This window comes from Glandiceps talaboti, chromosome 11, assembly GCF_964340395.1.
Source record: "Glandiceps talaboti chromosome 11, keGlaTala1.1, whole genome shotgun sequence".
Classification (NCBI taxonomy): domain Eukaryota; kingdom Metazoa; phylum Hemichordata; class Enteropneusta; family Spengelidae; genus Glandiceps; species Glandiceps talaboti.
The window spans coordinates 7,718,759-7,736,131 of record NC_135559.1 but is presented as its reverse complement, the minus strand read 5'-3'; the positions used below and the strand labels follow the sequence as shown (position 1 = coordinate 7,736,131).

Sequence of the window (17,373 nt, the reverse complement as noted above, 5' to 3'; positions counted from 1 at the left end):
ATCCATGGCCTGGGGTATAATTACAACAATATTTCTTTCAATATCCGAAACTTAAAATCGTTAATATCATATTTCCGTCACTTTCTTGAATCATGATCTATCTCTTTTAAATACTGAACTAGCGTCAAAACCGCTCATGTGTTTATTCAAATTTCTCCACTGTGTATCCATTTTCCCTTCATTCCATACAGTATACGTAAATAACACCTGATCTGTTTTGGGTTTTTACTTTCTTATACTTTTTTATATTTTGCTTATAAAATATGCAGTATTTGTATTTGTAAAAGGTTAGTTTGGAAAGACAAAATCTTTAAGAATATGATGTAAAACCCAAAATAGTTCAGAAGTTAAATAAATTTCCAGAATGAATAAATGTTAATCTCAATAGATATAAATATTAAAACACAGATTTCTATTGTCAAAAGTATGAATTACATATTTTATTGAATTCCTTTGAATCAGATATGTCCCTGTATAGTCTACCATGATTTCAGTTCACTAATTTAGTCATATTCATACTGGTAATCTAAATCTTTCATCTTTTCTTTGTAAACAGCATCAACACGTTCACTCTGAGCTACTGTAAAACGTGTTTTCCAGCCAGCAGTTATTCCTGTATAGAAGAAAGCGAATTTTATATTTCATGTGTTTAATATCATATCAATAAAACATAAATGGTCAATAGACTGGTTTGTTATAGCCATCCATTTTGTTAGCAACAATCAGTGAATTATGAAAACGTCGCCTATTTTGATCTAAAATTGATGCTTGGTGCATCTACAAATTTAAGCAAAAATAAAACCTCAGATAAAATGAATAACTTTACCATATGATTATAAATCAATAGTCAAACTTCTCATGAATCATCACTATTATAATCATATTTTGTTTAAGTAAACTTCCTATTATGTGATATTAAATCTACCGTCAATAGCATTTACAAATGCCAGTAGTATTAAGCATCAGATGTATGAGCTTCAGATTCGGATGCACTATCATGATACAAACAGATCAGACGCCTAAATGTCTAAAATGACACACTTTGTTGCAATCCACACCATACCACTCTTCTCTAAGATTATCTTTATATTGCCAGTGCAGTACTGTAACAGTGTTATTTCTGTTCAGTAATGCAGTACTGTAACAGTGTTATTTCTGTTAAGATTTCAGCCATTTTAATGAAATATAAGAGTTGCCATCAATTTTACATGAATTGCTAGGACAAAATATGCTGTACGGATCTTGTCTAGAAACTCTACCTTGTCTATATATCATCTCAGAATCATATTCTTTCTTTGCAGCTGATAGTGCTTTCATTCTATCAAATGTACATCTTTCTGCAATCACGGCGGCTCTTTCTTCTGTCAATGTCTCTCCAAGAAATCTTGAAATTCTCAAAACGTTACCTTTGAGATCCTGTAGACAAAGTTTTGATGAAGACATGCATATTAAACATTAACGGCAAGAAAAAATGGTAACGTTTGTAAGGAAATGGTTCAAACAAGAATGGCTGGAAAAACTGGAGATGCACTGACGCTGACATGATCATTATGCGACCCCTTATATGATTATAACTTATACCACATCACACTATATGGTTTGTCAACTTGCATTCATGTAAAGTGATATTTGGAATGAATTTATTTATGTGAAGTTTTAAATGTCTTTGGAGGTTTTCCGTGTTTTAATACCATTAATAAATCAACAGACTTTGTCTATATTGTTTCCTTTTTTCGTCAAGTCTATCTAGGAAAAAAAACAAATATTCACATTATAACCATATTTTTCATCGATATTCTAAATTGCCACTCGACTACAATCGAACCTTGCCAAAATAAATCTGTCCAGCTGTGAATGTATCCATGCACGCACCTTTTGTAAGCTCTCATAAGTTAGAAACATGACATGTAAATCCATCTCATGATGTAAGTTCCACCAGGAAACCACGTGATCAGCAAGTGACCCATATATGACTATCAAATATAAGATTTGTAGACATGATCTTGTGACGTGAACCACATAACAAATTCAAGTCCAAGTTTACGGTTAAAATTAAGGTGTCCGACACCGTAGTCTGAGATTAAATTGGGCTAACAGAGCTATAGCAAAATGTTGACCCACAACAAACAAATGAATGAATTTATGTAATCGTCGCGAGCGATCGTGTGCCCCTGATAATGTAATGCAAGAATATGTACTGCATACCCTGTTACACGTAAGCCAGAGGACTGGATGTGACTCTTTCTCTGTATACTGTACTAAGGACTGTATTTATAATTTGATAAGTACATGGTCCACACTTTCATAAACAAATAACACAACACAACACAACACAACACAACACAACACAACACAACACAACACAACACAACACAACACACTTGGCATTGTGGTGGGCAATAGTCATTGAATATTTGTAACTTTTTCATCAATATTTGCAGTAGCAGGTTTTATTTTCTACAGTAGTCACAGTGAAACACTTGAAATGTTCTCTAGGAACTGTGAACAGTGTGAAATAGTATTAAGCAAACAGAATGTCATTAACTTACCATTTCCTTCAATAAAATCCTCCAAATATGTATCCCAGCTTTCAGGAGTATCAAGAAAATCGTGGATCTTGGCAAAATGCCAGAGTGACAGTGCAGTATCCTTAGGGTTTCTGGTAATATATAAAGTCTGGAAAATAAGAAGAAAGGATAACGAGACAACATTTGAGTTTCTACTGCCCACAGGTGGGGGGGGGGGTCATAGATGTCTAACTATATCTGCCTGTCTGAGCCGCATTTCATTTCAACTGAATTTTGGTACATGATTTTTAGGGTAACGGTCAAAATCTCATTACCTTTGGTTTCTTTTCTAAATATTGTTTTGGCATGAACCACGGCAAGAGATGAGTTGCTATATATCTTCTCTCCTCTAAAGGCATCATTGAAATAATTTCAGTTCTCAACTTTCCTGAGAATAATAAAGAAAATATGCAATTAATGGCTACAAATACTGATGTTTCCCCCTCAACAAGTCCTATTGCCTAAAACGGTTTCCAATACGGTTTCCAATATATATTCATATAAGGATGGTCCCTATCTCTTATTGTAATTAAAGAGTCGGTATATAAATTAAATAGCTTTCATCCAATATGTGCCTGTGTGAAACTTACAGAAATGTAAATCCGGAAACCGCCGATGCAATGTCACGCATCTGACGTGAACCCTCAAGTCCCGAAGATAGCGTGGTTCATTTTCGATGCCCCAACTGATGTTGATTAAAATAATAAATCGTTTTCTTAATGTACAAATCGATCGGCTAAAATAATTAGTCTGCAATACTTTGTTATTCTAAGAGATGTGTACGTTTTTAAAGGGGGTTGTTGTTGTTGTTGGGGGGGGGGCGGGGCGGGAGATTTTCGGGGGGGGGGGACTTGAAAATATATGGATAGTGTGTGTGTGTGGGTGGGGGGGGGGGTACCTGAAAAAATGTTATGGGTTGTAGGGGGGGTACCTGAAAATAAATTGACATCATGACTTTTCAAACATGGGAAAATAAGCTTTTAAAATGTTGGTCTTCCTTTTTCAACAACAACAACAACAACAACAACAACAACAACAACAACAACAACAACAACAACAACTACAAACAACAGTTGCTCACAAGTTAGTAAAATGAAAAACAAAAACAGTCAAATTTTAATTTTCTTTTAATAAACTATTAATGTAATGATGAATTGAAATGGGCGAATTGAGTGGTACAGATTGTTTTTTGTCTGAAAATACCAGTGTCTTTCATGTACACTACTATCTACTGAAATTTGGTTCATTTAATGTGTGAAATTACCTTTACACTGTACTGAAAATATTCTTTGTGACATGACTGTGTTTTGGTTTGTGGTTATCACAATGATATGTAACTTTTTCATGTAAATTCTTACTAGTATTAAATGACAGACAAATATGACAGACAACATTTTACATTTGCAGCTCTTGGAAGTTAAAAAAAGAGTTGGAAAAGGTTCATCTCAGCCTGCCATCAAAATGCAAAAGATGCACCTGCACTAAAACATACTTGACAAGTATCAAAAACTTCTGTGCAAGGTATTTTTTCATCCTATAGATATGACTATAATTTTCAACATAAACTTTTAAAAACACATTCTAAATATTTCCTAAAATTAGCATATTGGCAACGTCTGCTACATGTGAAACAGAAGACAATATCTCACAAGCTGAGTTAACAGAGAAAAAGTAAAATAAGTTTTTTGCACATACTTTTCAACTTTGCATGAATATACTATTACTTGTAAATATAAAGATAAATAAAAAAAATTGATGAATATGACTGGGATGCGCTTGTCAGAAACGGTGACATTTCCAAATTGAAAGTGAAAGAACTTGATAAGTACCTTTCCAACTATGAAATTCCAGCTGTGGTAGGAATGCACAAAATAGACAAAGTTGAGGCTGTAAAATGCCACTATTATTAATCTAAAGAAAGTGAGAGTGATTTGTCATCTAAATTGGGTCTGATGATGATGATGATGACAATACCATGTTTATATACACAAGATCTGGAAGGAGAGCTACCACTTGGAAATCAAAAAATTAAATAAACACATTCTGAGACTTTGTTTAAAATCCTACATTCACCTTTGTTATCTAACGTCAAAACCAGTCCAATAATCAGGCTCGTACAAGGTAAATGTATTACCAGGTTCATTAAGATATACAGTACAATTACTATCATAATAGGGCCATCTTAATTATCATTACCACTAATATATATCGCTTGATTCCTATTCTGTTAGATGAAATGTGACTGGCATTTTTGAGTCATACATTTATTTTCTTTTGACATTATATTGAACTAATTTACATCAAGCAAGAACGGGATACATGGCAATGCATTTTATTAAGAGTTTTTCAGTGTTATTTAGACCAATTTTATTTCTGTTAACGCACGTTTAGGAAACTGAACTGGAACAATACAGTATAAAACTCTCTTTAGATAACATGTGCATCACAATATTTGCAAATACAACTAAAATGACATTCAACTGTAACACTACTAGTATAATGTACTAATACAATATTGAACAGAAAACAAAGACTCAGTTGGTCTGCTGATCATTTTACAAGAGTTATTCAAAGTGTAATTCATTTACAAGTATATGTTGTTTTTTTGGAAAGGCAATGCACTGGTTAACATAAGATTTTGTTTTAACTGGTGTTTGTGTATATATATACACACAATATACCAATTGATTATATATATAATGGACAAAGTTGGTATTAAGTGTATTATGATATGTACAGTTTTGTACTTGGTATGGAATGTTAATGCACAGGAAGAGTATTCCAAAAAAAATTCATTCGGGTCTGGGGTACTTGAAAATTTATTCGGGTAGGGGGGGGGGGGTACTTGAAATATTTGGGGCTTTGGCAGGGGGGGTACTTGAAAAAAATGAGGGTTTTACAAAAAATCTCCTGACCCCCCCCCCCCAACAAGTTTTTGTGAAAGCAGCCTTACCTCTGCATTCTGTCTACGAACCAGCCAGGTGTCGGCTGGGTTTGATTTAATATTTAACCAGGTCTGTGTGTAAGAAGAGTGATGCTCAGTTTGACCCTGCCGAACTACGCAGGTTTTCCCCTGGTACTCTGGTTTCAACCTGCTTCTTCAGCACTAGGGCGCTGCTCTTGTGGCGACCATTCAATAAATTTCCGAATTTATTTGGACGAATAAAGATTATTATTATAGTACTAACCTGTTGCAAAATCTAAAAATTCCACACCTTTGACATAATCTTGTAAATGAGGTCCACCATGACCTTCAGGAGTGTCATGGTTAAATAGTTGATACAAAATACCCTTCATCCAATGTGTGCCTTGGTAATAAACACAAACCCAAAACGATGTTATTGTTAAAGGGGCAAGTAATAAAACGTGGTGTTTTTTAAAGAAGTCATTGAACTAAAGGGAATATAATTCTGTTGTTTTAATCATGGTACTGCAGAGTATTCATCACACCTAAAAATAAGCCCGTTGGAGTTTCTACTTTAGAAAAAATCGTGAATTTGTTCGTCTTGCTTTTTTTGAGGTATCTAGCAATCTAAACTCCAACGTAAGACTGCTCTTAGGAACAGGTCAGTTTCTTCGGCGGGGGACGGGCGGTGGATTGGGAAGGGGAGGTCACCCTGTTTTTGAAATTTGCAAGGGGGGGGGTCATGCTGTTTTGAAAAATTGTGGATGGGGGGGGTCATTGTGTTTTGGATTGTGATAGAAAAAGAAAATCCTTTTCTACAATGGCATATAGCCTTGTCTGAACTGACTGGTACATGTATAATTTATTATTGTCCCTGTTTCTTACATAAATTCTTTAATATTACTTCACGTAAGAGTTCAAACATACCTCTACATATACATGTATTATCTAGCTACCACACTTGTTACAGAACATGTCATGTAAATACTTGGCTGTTTCACAAATAATGCTTCACTTATATTGCACTTTGGGGCAAAAGTGAACTTCAGAAATAGTTTATAAAAGAAGTTAATCTCAACAATAATCAGAAATTTTGACAATTTGTGTATTTTCTATACCATATTTTTCATTTATCAGAAATTTTGACAATAAAATTGTATTTGGTGTTACAGTTTACTCACCATTTTCGTGTACAGAAGTTTTGTGAACAAATTTTTGAGTAGCCCCCCCCTACCTTTCTCTCATTTTTGAGTAGCCCCCCCCCCCCCCCTGGCCATCTCCAATTTTTAAGTGAACCCCCCCTAAATTCCTCCGACCCCCCCCCCCCCGGCCATAAATAATGACGGCTCCCTAATACACCCTTTGCAGCAGACTGATACATTCACGTCACCAGATACTTCACAAATATGAATATTCGATACGTGATGAACGATGTATCTACCTAACTGAATGTCCTAATTTAGTTATGAGGCTGACACCAATGCGCGTTAATCCGAAGCGGCCATATCTGTGGTATTTTTTCAAGCCCATGGAATGGTAACGTGTATACATTGCAAAGTTCAACAGTAGTTCACATTGTTCATGAAGAGAGATTGTACTACATTACTCCCCAGCAGGCTGACCTCTCACATACCTGTTTTCGGGTACGAAATCAGCCAGATGTCGTTATCCCGCACTTCCATACTCTGTATTCGTCTTAGGTTTTCTTCAAACACACATTTTGGGAACTTAATACCGTCAATAACAGGCTCTTTGTCGTGGAGAGGGAAGCAGGTGTCAGCCATGGTTCGATCTTAGTTGAATAAGGAGCCCAGTCTGAATGCAGTTGTAATGTGTTACGTCAATGTACGTATTTATGGGGTTACGGTAGGGTCAAGTAGATTATATATACCGTATACAGCCGGGGCCGGGCCGTAGCCTGACCAAATTGCCGGGGGGGGGGGGGGGGGGCAGAACTTTGTCTTGGTTCAATCATGCATTTAAAATTTAGAAAGGTGCTAATTTACATAAATGTGCATGCAAATTACATAATATCTATTTCAGCATACGCAATTAAATATCATATGTAAGGCCAGAAAAAATTTAAATGCTGGTCAACGGGTAACCTAACCCATCACATTGGGTAGGTAGGTCGATTTCATTTTTTCACAATGTCCGACAAGGATAAAACAAACCATCACTACCGACAGAAAGTATTGTCGCACCGTGTCGTACATGTCGGAATGAATGCATTTTGAATAAAGTTTGACACCTTTAACCCAATGTGTATCATTTTTCTTTTGACAAAATTGTATCATTCGATACTATTTGAGCGTCATTTCGAATGCAGGTAACGTTCTTTATGACGTTCCTCTCATTTGCATATAATTTGCATACATTATCGCCTGATATTGCTCATTTAAATACTTAAATACTTGACTTGGATGACCTCAGTAGGTGTCAGTCAGCTGATTATTGTTTACATTAATTACAGAGAGATGCCGAGAGGAAACGACTTTCAAAAGGGACAAATTCTAACATTACATGAAGAAGGATATGTAATCTATATTTTCTGTTCAAAGACTATAACTTGGCTTGTTGTCTATTTTTTCACGTGGTAAGCATGGCATAGTAGTATAGGATGTAGGCTCTACAGCCAATACGTCATAATATAAAACAACATAACATGCGTAACAACATAAATCTATTGACAACACATTCAGCATTGTATGTCATAATCTTTGAATATTTATTCCATTTCAAGAATCTCGATAGATTTACATTATTTAGATATTCATTCATATTCAAACTTGAATCCCAAGTCTTTGAACTTCTCGTCGAAGAATTCATCAAAACGTTCGCTCTGTGCTACAGTGAAATTTGTTTTCCAGCCTCCAGCAACCCCTGTTGGAAGGAAATAATATGATAGTTATTTGTTGATTAATAATGTTCAAGTTAATTAATAATGTTCAAGTTAATTAATAATGTTCAAGTATAAATTTGTGTTTAAAATGCAAGTACGTGCTTACAACACGGCAATAGTCCGTTTCACAAAAGTACGTCACGCACGGGGTCCCACGCTACATAGTCCTAGCCAGTAATTAGGAACGCGCAAGCAAAACTTTACTACCACGTTGGAATTTGCAACGTGCACCCTGACGTCTTTATTTAACGCCCGTTTCAAGTTACCGTTCAGTGGCTCTGTTTGATACAACCACACAGAAACCAATAAGAAACTGCGCATGCTACACTTTGAGGTAGCATAGGTGAATTGGATAATGTTGGGGAGACGTAAGGAAATTTTGTGCGTGTGGGTAAATTGTCTTTTCCTACTTGGTCGGAGATAGCAATATAATTGGAATGTAACGTGAACGAGAACTCCTATAGCAATCATTATTGTTAGGAAAACTGAATGACTACACTGAACACATAACAAATATCATTTCTCATTCGATAATCTATGTTAATATAGTCCTCCGAGAAATGTTTTTAGTGGAGCAAAGCTACTCAACACTTCCTAATTTGTAGACTGGTTGTATATTCCAGAAATCACCACTGGTGGCGCTACCTATATAATTCTTTCTCAATACTTTGTGCACGGCCGCGGTGAGAAACCATAACGAACAACTTAACTATAACAACATGAATATCTTGCGTCACAGAGGTAGATCCCAATTTTTATTTTATTTTTTAATTTTTAAAAAAAATTTTGTATTTAATAATGTTTTTTTTTATTGAGCTTATTACAAAGATACAACTCTTTTCATGAATGACAATTTTACATTTTGTATTTGGAAACTTTTCTTAAGTTATCAATTTGAAAAACTGTCCCCATTTCTTAACATGTGCAATTAATTTACTTTTTCCATGTATTTTTTCTAACCGCAACATGAAACTCTACACTCAGAATATTTTGCAAGGATTTTTGTATGCCATCAAATCTGATTTTTGTTTTACACAACTTTATCTCGTAGTACGTACAGTTAAGATGAGAAGGAACATGACGTTTAATTTTAAAACCCAAATACTTTATGATATAGAATAGTAACCACAGGGGATAGTTATATAATTTTACCTTTTCTGTATATTGACGATCGCCCTGGACCCATTTTAGCTTTCATACTACTGAATGTACATCTTTCTGCGATGATGGCTGCTACTTCCTCAGTCAGGTCAACTTCAAGAAATGTGGCTATCCTCATGACCGCACTTTTAAGATCCTAACAAATATATGTATAGTATGAAAGACGTTACAATTGATCTACAAACATGACTGGGGAAGACGTTGCTTTTATTTACCTAACTATGATTATCATTACATTGGTGTTAGGTAAACAGAGTGGAATGAAAAATTGGAAGATAGCCCACTTTTTAACTTAGTTGTAAAAACGTTTCTTAAGGTAGAATATGCATCGGGGATAAATGCCCCAAAAGTCCATAAAAATCTCTCCAAACTTACTTTGCTCCTGGTCCTTTTGACATAAAAGCTCTTGTTTTCAACACAATATTGAGCGGCCATATTGGATTCTAAAATTGCTTAATTTTGATGTCATTGCGAAAACATTTCTACGGATAACTCTGGTTAATTTTCTTGATTTTAATTGAGGGATGGATTGGAGTTTTGTGAAACACATAAAATAAAATAAGTCCCTGTGGACTAAATTTCCTATGATTCTGTACTATACAAGTGGAAATATACCTTTTTCATCTCTTCGTATGTTATGTACAACATGTCGATTTCATTCCGCAAGTTCCACCAGGAAGTGACGTAATCAGCATGTGACCCAAACACCACTGTTTGAAATTAAACAAAGAATCCATACATGGATATGCAGCATTTGTGGTATTATCATAGCTGTGGTTGAGTAGGCCTAGGATCCTTACCTCTACTGTTTTAATGAACTGAGTTAGTTTAAATTATAAAATATAAGTTCACCACCCACTTGTTTAATTGACATGCTGTTTTTCATTTACACTTACAGCCCCTTTCATATTACTGTTCACTGGTTCTGTATAAGACAACCACGCATAATTCATTAAGAAGCTGCACAATCTAAACTTTAAGATACTAGTAACCAGATCACATTTTATTGTTGCATTTTGCCCAAAGGAAATACTGCTAACTAGATAGACACACACGGAGGCATCGATAATGGTGTCTGCATTTGATGATGGCACATTAGTTCATTTCATTTCAAAATATAGGAAGAAAATGTATTCATACAATCGTGGTATCTTAAATTTGGCATGTGCAGTTTCTTATTAGTCTCTACTTGGATGTGTCAAAGAGAACCAGGGAACAGTTACGTGCAGCTGCAAGACGCTGTCACGGTACTATACTGTTGTGCTCGCTCAACTACAATGTATGGTCGAGAACCGATCAAATCCTATCAATATCTCAAAATTAGTTTACATTTTGTTATTAACATGCAAGTAATGGGGTTCGTACTCAGAATTTTTTTTTTATCTGGGTTGCTTTTTGTAGAGCAACAGTGTGAAAGTTTTTCGTTGCATCATGGCTTTGGGAACTTACCATTGTCCTGAAAGTCTGAAAAGGCTTCCAAATGACTTTCCCAACTTTCAGAACCTACCATTTCCCTGTAAGAATGCTTCCAAATGACTTTCCCCAACTTTTAGAACTTACTATTTCCCTGTAAGAATGCTTTCTATATTTCTAAACTTTCAAAACTTACCTTTTCCCTGTAAGAAGGCTTCCAGATGACTTTCCCAACTATCAGGAGGATTGATGAATTTATTGTTTGTAGAAAAATGTAACAAAGACACAGCTGTATCCTTTGGGTTTCTCATAACATGTATTGACTGAAAGAGAACATAAAATACACTGCTTTCACTGCGAATAAGCTCAACATGAATATGCACAGGGGCTTGAAATTGGCCATATTTGGGTTTTTTACTCCCCCCCCTTTTTTTACACACAAATATTTGTTTTTTGTTTCCTTTAAAAAAATAAAATATCTTTTCCCTGCCAATACCCATAGAGGCATTGAACACTACGTTTGCTACAGTTTTTTTTTACCAACGCCCACGACATAGGTACCCCCCCCCCGCGCCTAACATGCACTTTCAATTCAACAATAACAATAACAGTAATAACATAGTTGCTACAATACCTTTGGCTTCTTTTTGAAGAACTGCTTAGGCATGTGCAGTGGTTGCAGATGAGTTGCAATCAGTCTTTTTTCTCCAGATGGCGTTGCTTCAATTTGATCAAGCCGTGCTTTACCTGAAGATTACAAATTGTACAGTGTGTGTGAATATATATATATATTTATTTACACACACACACACACACACACACACACACACACACACACACACACACACATACATAAATATGAGATCACGCTATTATGGCAGCGACAATTTATTGACTTGTATGGGTTGAAAAAAAAACCTGCCATGCATTTTCTTTGGTTATAGTGGTCAAACCCAATAAACTAATTTATTTTCAGGGTTCATATGTTGGACTGATATTTCGTCGATGAGGGTGCTGTTATAATCGTGACTAATGGAGCTATATAATTACTACAACCTACTACGCCTCTCTGTTTAGTTCTGACAGACTGATCCGAGAGGTCTATAACAGGAGCAAAAGAATAACTGACCTGAGCTGAAATCTGGAAATTCAGCAAATTTCATATATTCGTTTAAATCCGGGGCCTTTTTGTCGCCACGTCCTTCCGGAGTATTGTAGTTGTAGATTTGATAGAGAATACCTTTCATCCAATGAGTCCCTAGATACGAGTAACGAGGGAGAAATGTCGGCGGGTTGTTTTAAACATTTCAGATGGATAATGAGCTCGAGACCATGAATTTGTTAATATTTTGCTGTTTCTGTGTGTACTTGTATTCCTTCCTTCATTCATTCGTTCCTTCGTTTTTGTTTGTTTGTTTGTATGTATGTATGTATGTATGTATGTATGTATGTATGTATGTATGTATGTATGTATGTATGTATGTATGTATGTATGTATGTATGTATGTGTGTGTGTGTGTGTGTATGTATGTATGTATGTATGTATGTAAGTATGTATGTATGTATGTATGTATGTATGTATGTATGTATGTGTGTGTGGTGTTTGTCTGTCTGTCAGTCTGTCTGTCTGTCTGTTTCTTTGTTTGTCTGCATTGTTGATTGATTGATTGGTTGGTTGGTTTATGTTTTGTGTGTATGTGTTTGTTGTTCTTAGACTAATCAACTATGCTTCCTATTACAGACAACTGACAAGACTGCCAAATCAATCAAGGAATCACAATCAAACAACCAAACAAACAAACAAACAAACAAACAAACAAACAAATAACTAAACAAACAAACAAACAAACAAACAAACAAACAAACAAACTGTTAATACTTAAAGATAATAGTGACAAAAGATAACAGGATGCCGCTATATACGACACTCAAATGTAAAACAAGTCAATTTACTCTCTTTGTTGAAGTATACGGAGATAAATTATTTTTATATCTATCGGGCAAGCACTGCCGCGACCACCAAGCGATTCCCGCAAGCAAGAGGGCATTTTTTCTTTTTAATTTAGATAATACGAGAACGGACAAGATGTCTTTATTTAGTCAATAGAGAGATAATTATATACAGCTGTAAGAGAGAAAAGTACCAGAGAAAGAAGAGGATGAATCAATCAATCAATCAATCAGTTACATGCTAGCTTCTCCCTGTGAGTCATTGTGAAACTGAACCCATATTACGTAACGAAGTTATCACAACAATGAAAATAGGCTTGAAGGCAACACCTGACATGTCTTTTAACACGGACGTCTCTCTTCTATGTTCTGATCTTCATGGTTTCAATATGTCGTGTCATGTAGATATAACAGCGAGCGCCGCTTTACCTCGACCTTTTTATTTACCATGCTGACACATCGCCATCATCATGTTAGTACACGTCTACCGGCATCTAAACGATCTCAGAATGCGGAAATCTCCATCCACGTGATACTTCCATGATCAGGCCATTGATCTATAACCACATGTGTTACTTACCCGTGCTATAACTGAGTAAGTCTACGTCACACACCGCGAAATATAAGCGTATATGAGGACATACGCAATCCTAGAAATGCGTGTTATTTTATCCCTTTCATATTATTATCGGCCAAGCATCTCCATATTATCGATATTTTATTGTATACATTCTGAAACATTTCTCAGGAAACAAGTGCCTGTATGTCTCCCCTAATACATCCGTAGTCACGGTCTAACTGGTGCATTAGTACCTGCCATATACCTCGTTATATCGTACGACCATGCAATGTCTGTGTGTCTGTGTGTCTGTCTGTCGGTGTGTGTGTGTGTGTGTATGTGTGTCTGTCTGTCTGTCTGTCTGTCTGTCTGTATGTGTGTGTGTGTATGTATGCGTGCGTGATAGATGCGTGTGCCACACGGTGTGTGTGCTTATTGCGTGTGCTCCACCCAGAACTAATAATAATTCACATAGAAATTCATTACACACAAACAGTTTGACTTGTGAAGGTACCAACATATACGTATATTATAAATTACATTAGCTTTGAATCACTATCACCACACTACTGTACGCTAGTCTAGTTCCAATACAATACGAGTACGATTAAATCGATTATTAATCGTAGCTCGTATTGTATTGGATTTAACTGTACGCATACACACCCTCTTCTTATATTCAATGGCGTTCTTTTACATATTATACCTGTCACTGTACTCACCTGTCTTCGGGTATGATATTAACCAAACATCACTCTCTCGTATTTCCATTCTTTCTATTCGTCTTAGAATGTCTTCTGTTACAAATTTGGGGAAATTTATACCATCGACAACAGATTCGTTGCCATTGGAATTAGCACCTTGTCCCTGTGCTGACGACATTTTGAGCGGTTACCTGTCTTCTACTGTACGATGTGAACCTCGCATGTATAGCCGGCCTGTCACCGCTGGATAATACAGTAAACCGTCGAGCTCAGAGATTCGTTATATCATAAGCGAATGCACCAACCAAGCTCAAATAACTAATTGCTCTCAGTACTGTAAGACCCCGGTTTTATATTCACATATCTAACCAGACAAGTCAACCCCTGGTCTGTTGTGGCAGTGACACATCTCTGATCGATGTGACCAATCATACAATAGATTTGGATATGGTGTACAATCGTCGTGGTAATTTATGCTAATTAAAACAAATACGTGGACCATGGTGTTATATCACATACTCAGCACTTTGTATGGTATGATTCCTTCTCATAAGTTAAAAAATAAAGGAGAATTCTAATCTGTGTAAGTCATCCCTCAACACGTGGACACAGTAGAGAACATCGACCCAAGCATTTGTACATAATGTGTATGTTACTCTTACTTATGGTAAGGCCACACAGTTCTATTAGGCAAAAATAACAGATAATTTTATTTGGTGTTCTTTATACTATATAGTAATTTTTATTATGTTCGAGTATAGGACAGGGTAGGTGATGGTACTGTAGTTGGTTTTGTCACAGACCACCATCTTTTAGTGGTCTAAGGTTTTGGCTATCACCCAACATTGCATTGTGAGCCTAACATGCTCTTACATGATTTGATTAGAGTCAACAATACTGCATGACTCAGCATATACAAATCGTGGCATGCTCTTATCAAAAGTAAGCTAGACCCCCGACAACCAACTAAGATCACGTCTGGGGGTGTAGCCTATGTAGTATATCAAGGCATTGACCCTATACGTCAAGTAAAGTTAGCTACGGAAACTGAAGTGCATTGTGTGCCTAAAGTATTGTAAGATATCTTACTTTGTTTGTTTGGAGTCAATAACATTGACTCAGCATATAATGGAATGCTCAGTGTGGCAAAAGTAAGGTAGACCTTGGGGTAAAATTACACCTTGCTTCTGTGATCGCGCAGGTCCACTCACCGCCACAGAAAACACGTGTTTCTTTCGCGGTGAGTGGACCTGCGCGATCACAGAAGCAAGTGTAATTTTACCCCTTTCATATATAGTTGGCTAAAGACGTCTATATTATCTATATTATCGATATTTTATTGTATTCTGATAGAAATATTCTGATACATATCTCAGGAAACAAATGCCGGTGGGTAGACCCTAGTCTCGCTGCCAGACTCGTGAATATCTCTAAGCTCTGTATGCCGAGCGGCGCAGCCGCGAGAAGAGAGGGACTTGTTAGCTTGTCCCTTCTACATGTATACCTCCATGGTAGATCCTAGTCTAGTTGGGACTAAAGTCCTTCACTTCTCGGCTTGCAGCGCTAAGGGGTGATAGTCACGAGTCTGGCAGCGACACTGGGTAGACTCCCCGACAGCCAACTTGACCCACAGTAGCTTGAAATTGGCCATATTTGTTTACAAATTGTTATTTTTTGTTTACTTTCTTTCTTTCCAAAAAAAAAAGTTTTTTTGTTTCTTTCCTTTTTTGCTCTCTAAAAATATCTTTTTCCTACACAATGGGATAATCATGTTGTGAATCCATCTTCATCTACACGTCCAAAGATGCATCCCAATTAACTTTTAGCTCTATCAGCTATTTTGCATGATAGATTTATGACTAAAAGGACACATTTTAGATCTAATTTGCATATCACGTAATCAATAAATCTTAATTTGAACACCTCTAAGTACATTCTCCCCAAATTTCAGCCTAATGTGCTCAGTAGGTTTGGATTTATTGACCAAAAAGACACATTTTTAGACCTAATTTGCATATCACTGATGGGATCATCATTTCATGAACAATTCCTAATCTAAACACCCCCAAGAATGTGCCCACCAAATTTCTGCCCAGTAGTTTTGGAGTTTAAATTTTTTGACCCAAATCACACACCGGTGATAAAATCATTTTAATTTAAACAATTTCCCAATTAGACACCCAAGGTAATACACCCACTAAATATCATGACAATCGGTCCAGCGGTTTTTGACTTAAAGTTTTTTACCGTCACGCACATCCACACACATAGACAGACAGACAGACAGACAGACAGACAGACAGACAGACAGACAGACAGACACTCACTTTTCCATACATAAAGCACTACTGAACCTAAGAAATTCAGTTATGCTAATAAAAACGTATAGATTTCACTTGCGCCTTTTATAGCCAATATGGCTACAATCTGTGTGAACATACTTCATTAACTGTTTTTAGGGTTTTATTCGAAATAATTTAGAAATTTGACATCTTAAACGTTTGTAACACCTGTATTGCATGCTCTGTTTTGGTGTATATATTATCGTTCCTTAAAACATAATGTCCCCTGACATTGCAAATTGAAAATGCAATGCTAAGGTGAGATAATGTTTGATTTTAAATTATTTAGTTTGAGTTCCACATTCAAAAATGTATTTAATTTAGTGTTATAAATGTTTTACTCGTATTGAAACTTGAAATCCAAATCTTTAAATTTCTCGTCAAAGAAGGCATCAAACTGTTCACTTTGTGCTACAGTAAAACTTGTCTTCCAGCCACCAGCAACACCTGTGAAAAGAAACGAAAGCTGAAATAAATCGCTCCAAAAAACAACATATGCGGTAGTACTGGAACAGGCAAATGAATCCTATATGATAGAAAATACAAGTAATGCATCCTTCTCTATAACGGTAAACTATTAAGTGTGTAAATATAGAAGTTCTTGTCAATTGCCTCTGATGTGTTTTATATATGTTACTCATACTCATACCCATACGTATTTGTTAGTTCTATCAACTTGCAACGAGTGTATCTTCAATACCTTGTGACTATGGAGTCTACGGCTGATTCCTCTAGCTGAAGTCGATTTGAAGACTTGCATTCTGTAAACTTATCTATTTTAATTGAAAATATGTCGACCAGTTGTGGTCTACGAGTCTTGGATTCTTTTGAAATTTTCATAAAGGTTATATTATATTAAATAGTTCCTTG

General features: G+C 36.0%; 3 protein-coding genes across 4 annotated transcripts in view; all 3 read right to left on the bottom strand.

Annotated features, from left to right (window-relative positions):
• Positions 1-457: 457 nt before the first annotated feature.
• Positions 458-7,257, bottom strand: LOC144442577 (amine sulfotransferase-like). 2 transcript variants are annotated; one of them, XM_078131957.1, is made up of 7 exons: positions 7,106-7,257; positions 5,756-5,875; positions 2,843-2,955; positions 2,550-2,676; positions 1,873-1,973; positions 1,260-1,416; positions 458-613 (listed from the first exon to the last, which is right to left on the bottom strand). In XM_078131957.1, exons 1-7 carry the CDS (start codon positions 7,254-7,256, stop codon positions 504-506), a joined length of 879 nt encoding a protein of 292 aa, XP_077988083.1. In that variant the 5' UTR covers position 7,257; the 3' UTR covers positions 458-503. The 2 variants fall into 2 exon arrangements, with proteins under 2 accessions (XP_077988083.1, XP_077988084.1); XM_078131958.1 differs by lacking the exon at positions 5,756-5,875.
• Positions 7,258-8,190: 933 nt separating this feature from the next.
• On the bottom strand, positions 8,191-14,550 carry LOC144442475 (amine sulfotransferase-like). Its single transcript, XM_078131838.1, has 7 exons — positions 14,180-14,550; positions 12,078-12,206; positions 11,583-11,695; positions 11,145-11,271; positions 10,151-10,245; positions 9,527-9,671; positions 8,191-8,355 (listed from the first exon to the last, which is right to left on the bottom strand). Exons 1-7 carry the CDS (start codon positions 14,337-14,339, stop codon positions 8,246-8,248), a joined length of 879 nt encoding a protein of 292 aa, XP_077987964.1. The 5' UTR covers positions 14,340-14,550; the 3' UTR covers positions 8,191-8,245.
• Positions 14,551-16,035: 1,485 nt separating this feature from the next.
• The window catches only part of LOC144442474 (sulfotransferase 6B1-like), a 5,562-nt gene continuing 4,224 nt past the window's right edge, over positions 16,036-17,373 (bottom strand). The window contains exon 7 of the mRNA XM_078131837.1: positions 16,036-16,950. Within this exon, the coding sequence (XP_077987963.1) occupies positions 16,841-16,950 (110 nt within the window). The 3' untranslated portion in view covers positions 16,036-16,840. The remainder of the gene's footprint in view (positions 16,951-17,373) is intronic.

What these genes read in the sequence shown, in the direction of transcription:
- LOC144442577 (XM_078131957.1), bottom strand. Translation starts at nt 7,256, where the DNA reads ATGGCTGACACCTGCTTCCCTCTCCACGACAAAGAGCCTGTTATTGAC. An exon ending in GGATTTTATTGAAGGAAATG is followed by an intron (nt 1,974 to 2,549) that starts GTAAGTTAATGA and finishes TATATTTGATAG; the next exon opens with TCATATATGGGTCACTTGCT. An exon ending in CTTATGAGAGCTTACAAAAG is followed by an intron (nt 1,417 to 1,872) that starts GTGCGTGCATGG and finishes CTTTGTCTACAG; the next exon opens with GATCTCAAAGGTAACGTTTT.
- LOC144442475 (XM_078131838.1), bottom strand. Translation starts at nt 14,339, where the DNA reads ATGTCGTCAGCACAGGGACAAGGTGCTAATTCCAATGGCAACGAATCT. An exon ending in AATATCATACCCGAAGACAG is followed by an intron (nt 12,207 to 14,179) that starts GTGAGTACAGTG and finishes ACTCGTATCTAG; the next exon opens with GGACTCATTGGATGAAAGGT. An exon ending in CATACGAAGAGATGAAAAAG is followed by an intron (nt 9,672 to 10,150) that starts GTATATTTCCAC and finishes TATATTTGTTAG; the next exon opens with GATCTTAAAAGTGCGGTCAT.